The 11,792-nt window shown below is 54.4% G+C and overlaps 1 protein-coding gene across 1 annotated transcript; it reads right to left on the bottom strand.

Moving 5' to 3' along the window:
• Window positions 1–1,969: 1,969 nt before the first annotated feature.
• KAZALD1 (Kazal type serine peptidase inhibitor domain 1) lies at window positions 1,970–5,155 on the bottom strand. The gene is made up of 5 exons (XM_004700984.4): window positions 5,061–5,155; window positions 4,094–4,644; window positions 2,622–2,782; window positions 2,392–2,539; window positions 1,970–2,265 (listed from the first exon to the last, which is right to left on the bottom strand). The coding sequence occupies exons 2-5, from the start codon at window positions 4,590–4,592 to the stop codon at window positions 2,171–2,173; spliced, it is 903 nt and encodes a 300-aa protein (XP_004701041.2). The 5' UTR covers window positions 4,593–4,644; window positions 5,061–5,155; the 3' UTR covers window positions 1,970–2,170.
• Between the last annotated feature and the right edge of the window lie 6,637 nt (window positions 5,156–11,792).

The raw sequence follows: 11,792 nt of genomic DNA on the forward strand, positions 1-11,792 counted from the left end.
CCCCGACTGCGATTCCAAACATCACCCACAGGCCCCTCCCCACCCCGCCTCTGCTTCTGCTGTCGGTTTGGAATTTTCTCGAAGTATCCTTGGTCAGCCCGGCTGTTGTGTGCGGCTCCTGGCTCCAGGCCAGATTGGTGCCTGGGCTCCACAGTGAGGTCGGTCTTCTAGCCAGGCCTCAGCCGCAGGAGGAGTCGGTGGGGTCCCAGCCCAGCTTAGAGCCCTGGGGCGCGCCCCTCCCAGGAGGCCTGGCTCCCAGAGGAGGGCACTGGAGGACAAGCTCAGGCACCGCCGCCTCCCAGGCACAGCGATTCCTCTTGTGGTGGCGCCAGACTGGGGAATGGGGAGGAGGGAGCCAGCCATCCACACACAGGGACTTGGCCTTGCTGTCGCACATTGTCACGCACTCCTTCAATCATTCGATAAACATTCTCCCAACATGGCATCTCCTGAGTGGCCCTGGGCTAGGTAAGGAGAGTGTGGACAGAGACTGGGGACAACACATATTGCGGTGCTATGAGGGGCCCCGTCCCCCAGTCAGGCAGGCTAGATCCCAGTCCAGGCCGAGGAGGGCACAGGATTAAGGTGATTTTGTCGGGATTTGACTGGGGAATGAGTGCGTTCCTTGGTGGAAGCTGAAGAGGGGTAAACAGCCCATCAAAGTGCTGAAACTTCTCTCTCCCCCCTCCAGTTTTGTTTTCTTTCTTTCTGGCATTGGGACACCACCCTGGGGAAGAACCAGCTGAGGTAAACAGAGGGCGCTTCTGCCTCTACACCCCCTCAGCCAGATGGCTCCACCGTCCAGGGTAAACTGCAAGCACAGGCAAGGCGTATCTCTACAGCTGGCAGGCATGTGTTACACAACAAGACCTGCAGCTTCTGGAAGCCAGGCTCCCATGTGGGAGGCTCCTCCAGGGAAATGCAGGCACCTTATGGACCTCTGCACGAACCATTTGGGCACCTCGGTACCCCAGTTATTCACAAAGCTTTATTGGGGCCCTGGTATAGGTCTTAGCCCTGTTCTGCGCATTATTAAATACAGGGTGGCTAGGACAGTAAGGCTGGCCTCATGGAGTGTCTGGGTGGACAGGAAGACATGGTTGTGACCAAATGCTCACCATGTCCCCCTGTACTCTCCTGGACAGCAGACACTGAGCACTACGAGGCCTGCGGTTAGTGAGTGCAGCTGGGCCTTATGAGACAGGCCAGATCTCTAGAAGGTGAGTTTGGAGGACGAGTAGACTGAGGTGAGGTCAATGCTGGGGGCCAGGAAAACAAAGGCAGGAGCCAAGGGGTGTGTGGGAAGGCAATTAGGAGAGACTGACTGGACCAGACTGGAGGGGCACCCCGAGGTCTGCTTCAGCCTCCAGAATGAACCCACCTCAGCCTGAGATCAGTAGGCAGCTGGTGCCTTCTGCTTGTCTGCTGGACACTATCCTGGGAGGGCATCTCCTACATGGACCCCCTCTGAGTCCCACCCCTCCCCCTCCCTTTCCCCAACTTTTGTCTCAGTGCCCCCACTACCAGATACACCCTACTAAGAACACTAGCACTGCACTGGGTACATCTGCTGCACAAGACCTCTTTAAAGTGTTGAAAAGCGAGGAAGTGACTTTGAGGACCAAGGTGTGCCTGATCCAAGCCATGGTGTTTCTAATAGCTTCATGTGTATGTGTAAGTTGGACACTGAATAAGGAAGAACAAAGAATTGATACATATGAGCTTCGATGTTGGTGAAGAATACTGAAAGCACTCTGGACTGCCAAAAGAAGAAACAGCTGTCTTGGGAGAAGTACAATCAGAACGCTCCTTAGAGGCAAGGATTTTGCACACGCTGTCAGGAGAGACCAGTCCCTAGAGAAGGACCTCATGCTTGATAAAGTGGGAGGATAGCGAAAAAGAGGAAGACCCTTGACAAGAAGGACTGCCCTAGCGGCTGCAACAACGGGCTCAAACATAAGAACTAGGAGGATGGTGCAAGGCCAGGCGGTGTTTCCTTCTGCTGTACATCGGGCCCCTATGAATCGGAATTGACCAAATGGCACCCCCTTAGGAATGATGTAAGGAGAGCATTAGAGCCACCTTGGAAGGGGCTAAATTCCCAGCGCACTGCAGGTCTTTTCAAGAGCAAGGATGAACCCTGTCCCTGCCAGGGCCCAGGGCTCCGGACCTAGTAGTAGTCCTCACCCTCTTGGCTCTCAGTCTCCTCCTCCCGGAGCACGTTCAGGGACCACAGCTGGGGGATGCCTGTGGAGTTCAGCTGGTCTGCAAACACATTCAGGCAAAGGAGAGAGGAGCTGTGAATGGCTCCATTCCCCAGTGGGAAAGTCATGCATACCCGCAGACTCAGTTAAGGGCCCTACTCCCCACCCAGTTCGGGATCCCTCCTACCTGGTGTAAGCACTGTCAGGCTAGCTGGGGCCTCGACCTGACCCAGGGCATTGCGGGCAAAGCAGCGATAAGTACCCTCATCACTGGGACGCAAAGCCTGGATCTGCAGCCAGCCAGTCACTTGGAATCTCTGTGGTCCCCCCCTAAACTGGAGCAAGGGAAGGAATCAGTGGGGTCCTTCAAGGAGGGTGTTGGGCTGCCCCAGGGAGGTCTCTGCTCTCAGGCCCTACCTGCACAGAGATGTGAGGGTCATCCCCCGGTAACTGGATGTCCATGCCGTCTTTCCTCCACTCGATGGAAGCCATCGGGTAGGCAAACACTTCACAGCCAAAGATCACATCCTGCCCGGTCACGTTCCAAACGTCATGGGGTTGCGACACGATCTGGGGTTCTGGGGTGGAAGTAGGAGGCCTGAGAAGAGGACGGTTTACCCAGCCCCCAACAAAGACCCCATATACAAACCGCTGGAGACACTTGTGGGGTAATAGATCCTGAGGTTAGGTTATTGTCAGAGTGCTAGCTGCCGCTCAACCCACTGGCCTGGCCCTGCAAGGAAGTTGAGGCTAGCTGTTTCAGCTTCTGAGCCAACGCCGCAGACACTTTACCTAGCTTCCTTCCCTACTGATGGTGGTGAGTACACATGCATAAACAAGGCAGGGCATGGACACAGACAGGCACACACAAATGTTGACGCAAGTACATACGGGTACAAAAGCAGATAGGGAAATGGGCGCACACATTCACACACACAGCCGCGCAGAGGCAATGCACACCCAAGCGCACAGAACCGTATCTCAGTTTGGCATCACCAGTCTGTCCCTGAGTGCTCCCCTGTCCTCATTCTCCCCTGCGGGTCCCCCTCCTGCCTGGCTGCTAGCCAACACCTCCCTGCCGCCCCCCCCTCCCTCTTTTCTAACCAGGCCCGGTTCCCAGAGTCCTGCCCAGCCAGCGGCCCCTCCCCCACCCACTCCCTGGGGGCTCCACGTGGCAAATGCTGAGAATCTGAAACCAGCCTGGGCGCCAGGCAGGAAGCCTGGAGGAGGGGAGAGGAAGAAAAGTGTTGGGACCCCCCGCGGGGTGTTTGCTTTCTTGGAGCTCCAGCCAGCCAGACCCCAGCTCAGGAAGTGAAAGTTACTGCTGCCTCCCGAGAAACCCAAGGCCCCAGTGGCCCAAAGCGCCGCTCCCCGCCAAGATGGGACACTAAAAGAAACCCCCTCCTTCACTAACGGCTAAACCCAGAAGGGGGCGGGGACAGGACACTGGGATTCCTCTCCAAAGCCACACAAACAAAAACCTGATTGCATCTCTCCGGAGCCCCCACCCCCCACCCCCCAGCCAGTCGGTCTGGGCTCCAGATGGTCTGGGGAAAGTCGGGGTGGGGGCAAGGGCAGGGGCACGCGGTGGTTTTCTTCTCTTTCTCCATTTAGAGGTCAGCCAGTGGCTATGTACCTGCTCCCAGAGAGAGCTGGCCCCTGTACACCTAGTCCAGCGCTCAGGCAGCTCGATGCTCGAAGCTGACCTTGTGGGCTCAGGGCCCACACCTCCTGCGGACCATCAGAATCAGCGGTGTCAAGTTGTGACAATGGGTTCTTGACCTCCGGCTTCCTCTCTGGCCAGAGAGACCAATGCCCTTGGAATCCGGGGAGTAACAGTGTCCCAGTGAAACTCAAGTGCAGTAGGTAGGGGCCCGCGCCGTGCATACCCGACTCGCAGGGGCCCGGGTGCGCCACGGTGAGGTTGGCGTCAGGCTGAGCGCCGGCTGCCTCCTGCAAGCGGCAGATCTGTGCATAGGTGCGGCCGTCCGAGCCGCAAAGGGGTCGCTGGGAACGACAGGCACACAGTGGCTCCGGCACCTCGCCGCGGCTCAGGTCGCCGCCTGCGTCCAAACGGCATTCGAGCTGCTCGCCGCAGCGCCCGTAGAAGTGAGCGCTGGGGTCCAGGTCGCAGAGCTGCCCCTCGAGGTTGGCGCATTCCCAGCAGCAGCCGCACGCGTCGCGCACTCGGCCCGCCAGACAGCCCCGCGGCGCAGCGCACTCTTCCAGCCGGCAGGGCGCGCAGCCCTCGCCCTCCACCAGCAGCCGCAGCCAGCTGCGCCGCAGGTAATCCGGGCCAGGGGGCGGTCGCGCGCTGGCCAGGGCCAGCGCCCGCACCAGCAGCAGTAGCAAAGGCAGCGCCGAGGTTGCTGCGGGCGACCGTGGCATGGTTTACTGGAAGCCCTGCGAGCACTCGGGGCATCAGCACGGTCTTGACACCCTGCCAGGGACGGAAGCCAGGTCAAAAGGTCCACCTGTGCCTGCGCCCAGACGCCAACCTCCCTCCCTGCTCCTTGTACCACAGCCTGACCCTGGCCTTGGCCCTCTCCCTCTTCCACGGCTGGTTTCCTTCCCAGCTACCAGGGAATTGAAGGAGACCCTCAACACGAAGGCATGGACTCCCAGGCCCATCCTCTGATGCCCATGGCAATTTAACGGGCTGTTCCTGGGGGCTTGGGAGGTGAGAGGATGGAGCGGTAAATAGCACCGAGAGCCTGCACACCCACCACCACTTAACCCTGATGCTCCCTGCCTCCATGGCTGATGGGAGTGGCGGTTCTGGAGTTGTTAAGGGAGGTGGGAGATGGGAGTAGGCCGGGAGATGCTGGCCTGCGGTCTGGGGCTCAGGACTCTCACCTCCTGTTCAGGATTAGGCCCTTCGGAGCAGCGATCTGAAAAAGGGAGGTGGTGGAAAGAAAGCAGAGGCAGGCAGTGGGCTGAGGCCCCCACCCCTACCACCTCGGTTTCTGCTGAAAGATCTCTGAGAGAGCCCACGGACGGACGGGGACTCCGAGAGCAGCTCCTCCGCCCCCTCTCCCCGCCCATCGACGTCCTTGGACGTCGCACACTGCCCCCAACCCCCTTGTTCAGAGGCTGCCAAGGTTTTGCAGCCGCACGGGACCCTCCGGGGCCACTTCCCCTTAACCTGGCTCCAAGTCAAAAGAAGCGCCGAGGAGCGGTAACCGTAACCAGACACCGAAATTAAGAGAGAAAGAAAAGGACTAGGACCAGACGGGTGGGGGTGGGGAGACTAGCAGCCAGGCCCTGCCCCATCAGACTTTCCGGTCCCTGGGGTCAGCTAGAGTAGCTACAGAATGGGGAGGTACTAGCAGCCCCGGTGCCATATCTTTTTAGGTCGACGGCTAGACAGAATCAGTCAACGTCCTCTCCCCACAGTCCGGGTCCGACTTCCCGGGGGGGGGGTGGGGGCGGGTTGCTGGCTTGCTCCGGCATCTCCCTCCTCTCCGGGGCTTCACGTCCACCCCAAGGCACCACCCCGAGATTCAGCTCTTACAGCTGTTTCGCCACAACTGGCCCCTTCCAGCCTTCCCACATCCGGCAGGTGCTTCAGCCAGAGGCTGAGCCCAGTGATTAGAAGTCGGATCCGGCTAGCGGCCGCAGGGGAAGGCGGGCCGGGTGCCTCCCCAGCGGGTGTCGCTCCGGGTCGGGATTACAGGTTAAGGCTTGTTGGGCTGGCAGGGGCCGGAGGCACTCCATCACCGCTGCCCCCACCAGCGCCACCGTGGCACTTTGGGGTGGGGGCTGGGAAGAAAGTGTTCCTGGACACTCGCCCACCCGAGCGGGGGTCGGCCAGGCCACGCCCCGGCCTGCCCCCGAGGGTTCTTCCGAGGCCCCACGGCCCGCGGAGCCCAGGGTTTGTAGTCGGTGCGAGAACGGTTATTTAGCCAGACTCCGCCCCGGAGGCCCGCCTCCAGCCAAGTCAGAAGCCGGGGCGGGGCCCGGCCTTGGGACCGCCCCCTGGGGGTGGGGCTCCGCATGCGTACGAGAGCGGCGCGCAGTTAGCTCCGGCGCGGCGGCCTGCGTCCCTCGGCAGAGCGCCCCGGAACTGGACCCGGCCCCCTGGTGGTCGAGCCGCCCAGACTCCGCCCCCCGCCGAAGGGTTTCTGAACCCGGCGGGTGAGGCCAGGAACGCTTTCTCCCCGGCTTCCGAAAGTCTGCTGGGGAGTCGGTTCGCGAGCTTCCCGCGGAACCTTCGCGAGAGTCCGAACAGGAAGTCAAGACCGAAAAAGCCCGCGGGTTTGAAGCCGGGAGAGTAGGCGGAGCCACGTATGGCTGGTACAAACCAAACCTCCTACCCCCGAGTTGATTTCGACTCAGAACGACTGAATAGAATGTCTCTGAGGCTGTAAGTCCTGATGGGAGCAGAGAACCTCACCTTTCTCCTACAGAGAAAGTTAATCCACCGCTTACCCCGCTCCGCCATCCGCACTCCTGCCGCTGATAATTGTGGGTCCGTCGGGGTCATTGAAGTATCAGCCTGGAGCAGAGTGAGCTGTGAGAAACTGTCAGCACTAGAGGCCTGTTGTTGACGGTGCTGCCCGGTTGGTTGCAGCTCATACTACAGAAGAAAACACGGCCCAGCGCTTGCTGTTTGAGCCCATTGTTGCAACCATCGCGTCTATCCATCTCCTTAAGGATCTTGCTCTTTGCGCTGACCTTCTCCAGGGACTTGCCCCTCAGGATAGCACGTCTGAAGCACACCATCCTTATCTCTTAGGGGCGTTCTTCGATGTATCCCTTTTAAGACAAAGGTGTGCGTTACTCAATATTCTTCAACACGCCAAACTAAGAGGGCACACTATCAACCAGTCAGAAAGGGAGCACAATAGGAGGTCCTAGATGTGGGTGGGGTTGGGGATATGGAACAAAACTGAAAGTCACCTGAAAGACTATGCTTACTGGACTGATAGAGACTGGTAGAATCCCTTTGACTATGACTCGTAGTCACCTTCTAGCCTGAAAAGGCACTCATGTAGTGGTTCAACTCTTAACCAAACAACAGGCCCATAAGGTGAACACTAATGCCAGGGGAGTGTGTACTAATCAATCACATGAGACCCAAAGGGCAGCATTTGTCCAAGAAAGAAGTTCAGAAGACAGGAAGGGATAGGAAAGATGGAAGAGTGGAAATGAGAAGGGGCAGGGGAGTTGGAAGAGTGCTGTTAGATTGTAGCGATTGCAATCAATGTCAAAAGCAAAATGTGTATGAATTGCTGAATGGAAAACCAACTTTCTCTGTAAACGTTCACCCAAATCACACTAAAAAAAATTTGTTGTTTTTTTTAAGCCCTGAAAAAAAAGGTAATCAGTTAGCCTCATCAGTCTAGACTCATGACAAACCCCTTACGTGTCAGTAGAATTCCATGGCATTTTCAATGTCTGTGACCTTCTCTGAAGTAGATTATCAGGTCTTTCCTCCAAGATACCTCTTGATGGGTGTGGAAGTTACATAATCTGGTGCCAATTTGAGACTATTAAGAGTGAAGTTTAACCTGTCAATCAGGTTGCAGCTTGATGACCTTATTTGGAGATGCTAAGGAGATAAATAGCTAAATGGAGGTGGGACACACTCTCCCTGTAAGACATTCCTGATGACAAGCCACATGGAGCTAAGCTGAAGGTGGCCAGGGCCCTGGAGTTGGAGGAACCACATGGAGACCCACACCAGCCCTGAGATGCTTCCTCTGCCACTGGATTCATAAGACTTTGCACCCATTGGCCTGTGATCTTCCTGCATTCACATTATTGCATGCTGTGTGAGTCTGAATAAGAACTGATAGACTGGTATCGGACATATGGGCTACATCAGACGTAGGGACTTGATCTCGACTGGCTGGGATGTTTTCTCAATATTCACTTCTCGTATATAAAGCTCTTTCTTAGACACATATGAATCTCCCTGGATTTGTTTCTCTACGCAGACTAACACAATGGGTTTGAACCACCTACCTCTCACAACACTTATTTGTGTGCCACCTAAGGACTTGAGAGGAGTGTTGTTGTACTGTCCAGTTGATTTATAGTGATGCTTAGTGACCCCATGTGACTGAGTAGAATTGGCCCCTAAGGTTGCCAGGCTAAGACTGGGCAGGCTTTCACTCTGTTGCACATGGGATTTCTGTGAGTTGGAACTGCCTTGGTGGCACCTAGCAATAGCAGCAATCTCGATGAGAGCAGATCCAGCTCTTTTATTCCCAGCGTCACTGGGTGTGTCCATCCATGTTGACTAGAAAAACAAATCCAGAGACACTCATCTGTGTGTGAGAGAGAGTTTGATAGCCAAGAGTAAGTGTATATTTTAAAAATATCCTGGCCCAGTCCAGATCAAGTCCATAAGTTTGATATAAGCCCACAGTCCACTATTAGCCCATATGTCCCATACTCGTCCATCAGTTCTTCTACAGACTCACGCAGCACCTGCAATGATGCCGGAACAGGAAGATCACAGGCCAGTGGGTGAAACGCCTTGTGGAAGCATCTCATGCTGGCGCAGCTCTCCAGCGGCTCCTCCAGCTCCAGGGCTCTGGCTCCATCAGCATAGCTTCTGGTGGCTTGTCAACAGAATGTGAAGCAGAGAGAGTGCGTGTCCCACCTCCAGGGAGGAAGACGGGTTCCCAGAATCCTCAGGAGAAGGCCATGCCCACACAGAGGCATCACTGGCGATGGCCTGATTGACAGGCTAGACTCCACCCCTTCGCTCAGTTGACAGGAAATTATATAACTACCACACTGGGTGGGTTCAAACAACCGACCTTTGGGGTAGCAAAATGTTTAAACTCGACACCACCAGGGCTCCTGGACAAGGGGCAACAACACCACCACAAACCAATAAACCTATTGCCATCCAGTTGAGCCTGACCCATCGGGACCTTATAAGGCAGAATAGAACTGCCCCATAAAGTTTCTAAGCTATACGTCTTTACAGACCAGACCCATACATCTTTCTCCCACAGAGCAGCGGATGGGTTGGCACTGTGGCCCTTCCATTAGCAGCCAAGTACTTCCTGGCTGTGCCACTCGGGCTCCTTAGAAGGGATCCAGGTGGGGCTGGGAGGAGGGGGGGGCGAGGATCCTGGCAATGACAAAACTCTTGGGGGCAAAGATCATTCCCTGGGAGACAGTTCCCAATCTCCCCATCAATTACTAATAATGGGCTTCCGGAACAAATGAGTATTTAAAGAACGAACTCCATGGACCTGGAAACTTATTCAACTTAATTGTAACCTTTTTTTCTTAGGATCTAGGTTTCTGGTGCCTAACTCACCACTGTATCCTGTGAACCTACTCCTGCGTTAAGCACATAGATTTCCGGTAGATATTTGTGGATTCAATGTGAAAGACTTCCAGTGCATTAAGGTCAAGTTTAACCGGGATTCTGAGCCAGATGAAGTGGGTCCAATAGATGGGTTGTGAGCGCCCTCTGGTGAGAACATGGCTGCACGTAAAAAAAGATGAGCTAGCCCAGTGGTTCTCCACTTTCCTCATGCTGAGACCCTTTCTTTTTTCTTTTCTTTTTTTTAACATTTTATTAGGGGCTCATACAACTGTTATCCCAATCCATACACACATCAATTGTGTAAAGCGCATTTGTACATCGTTTCTCAAAACATTCTCTCTCCATTTAAACCCCCGACATTAGGTCCTCATTTTTCCCCTCCCTCCCCGCTCCCCCCTCCCGCATGAGCCCTTGATAGTTTATAAATGGGTATTTTGTCATATCTTGCCCTGTCCGACGTCTCCCTTCACCCACTTTTTGGTTGTCTGTCCCCCAGGGAGGAGGTCACACACAGTTCCATGTAATCGGTTCCCTCTTTCCTACCCATTCTCCCTTTACCCTCCCTGTTTTGCCACTCACACCACTGGTCCTATAGGGCTCATCCGTCCTGGATTCCCTGTATTTTCAGTTCCTATCTGTACCAGTGTACCTCCTCTGGTCTAGCCAGTCTTGCAAGATAGGATTCGAGTCATGGTAGTGGGAGCGGGTAGGAAACCTTTAGGAACTAGAGGAAGGTTGTATTTCTCATCATTGTTACATCGCACCCTGACTGGCTCATCTCCTCCCCGAGACCCCTCTGCAAGGGGATCTCCAGTGGCCTACCAACGAGCCCTGGATCTCCACTCCGCACTCCCCCCATCATTCACTATGGTAAGATTTTTTGTTCTGATGATGCCTTACACCTGATCCCTTCGACACCTCGCGGTTGCATAGGCTGGTGTGCTTCCTCCATGTGGGCCCTGTTGCTTCTGAGCTCGATGGCCGCTTGCATGCTGAGACCCTTTCATACAGTTCCTCATGTGATGGTGACCTCCCCCCACCAAACCATAAAACTATTTTCGTTGCTACTTCATAACTGTCATTTTGCTACTGTTATGAATCGTATATGAATCGTCATGTAAATATCCGACATGCAGGATGTATTTTCATTGTTACAAATTGAACATAAAGCATAGAGATGAATCACAAAAACAATGTCAATCTATATTGTGAAATATTATTGTGAAATGTATTTTTTCCGATGGTCTCAGGCAACCCCTGTGAAAGGGTCGTTCGACCCCCAAAGGGGTCGCGACCCACAGGTTGAGACCACTGACCTACCCTTAAGTCTATTCCGACTTACAGGGACATATAGGCTAGAGTAGAACTGCACCATGGGGTTTCCAAGGCTGTGGTGGTCTTTACTGAAGCCAACTGGCACATCTTTCTCCTGCAGAGTGGCAGGGGCAGGGGGGGGCGGTCAGTTCAAAGTGCTGCTCTTTGAGTTAGTTAGTTGTGAAGCACTTAACCGCTGTGCCACACTGCTCTCTACATTGACTCTTCCAAGGCATCGCCTTGTATTAAGTAGAGGTTTTGTTCCAAGAAAACATCACATATTATAAAAAAACACAAAGCCGGAAAAGGGGGAGTTGCTTGTAGAAGACAAAAAGTTACAGGCTAGATAAGTGCCCAGATCCTTACCTGATATATATATTTGTATCAATCATGTCTCGAAATACATTCAGTCACACCTCTGGGCATTACCATTAACTAAACAATAGCAAAAGACTTTTGCGGATCCATGCCTTGAAAATGTCGACGTGATTTGATGGGAGAATTGTGGATTCGAACAAAACTTGTTGGGTGCCCTTGAGCGGACTCTGACCCCTGGTGACCTATTAGATCAGAGGACAAGCATTCTCCGGTGTGTAGTCTAGATGAGGCAAGGACTTCAGGATGACAGGACAGAAGGAGGTAGTATCCTTCGCACCTACCCGAGATTAGATCTGAGGAAGAGCGCGAAGGCACAATTGTTGAAACACAAAAGCTCTCTCCTTGGTTTCCTTTCCTGTAGGCCAGTGGTTCTCAACCTTCCTAATGCCTCGACCCTTGAATACAGTTTCTCATGTTGTGGTGACCCCCCAACCATAGAATTATTTTCATTGCTACTTCATACCTATCATTTTGCTACTGTTAGACCCCTGTGAAAGGGTCATTCAACTCCCAAAGGGGTCATGACCCACAGGTAGAGAACCACTGCTGTAGATGCTCGCACTGAAGAAGGAAAGAGGTGAGCATGTAGTATGCTTTCC

Source organism: Echinops telfairi, unplaced genomic scaffold, assembly GCF_000313985.2.
Source record: "Echinops telfairi isolate 266 unplaced genomic scaffold, ASM31398v2 ScPeMD7_70;HRSCAF=299, whole genome shotgun sequence".
In the NCBI taxonomy this organism is placed as follows: domain Eukaryota; kingdom Metazoa; phylum Chordata; class Mammalia; order Afrosoricida; family Tenrecidae; genus Echinops; species Echinops telfairi.

Bases quoted from the DNA above. Each gene is read 5' to 3' on its own strand.
- KAZALD1 (XM_004700984.4), bottom strand. From the start codon at position 4,592: ATGCCACGGTCGCCCGCAGCAACCTCGGCGCTGCCTTTGCTACTGCTG. The intron at 2,783-4,093 runs GTATGCACGGCG...CTTCCACCCCAG, and splicing joins CCCGGGCCCCTGCGAGTCGG to AACCCCAGATCGTGTCGCAA. The intron at 2,540-2,621 runs GTAGGGCCTGAG...CCCTTGCTCCAG, and splicing joins ACCCTCACATCTCTGTGCAG to TTTAGGGGGGGACCACAGAG.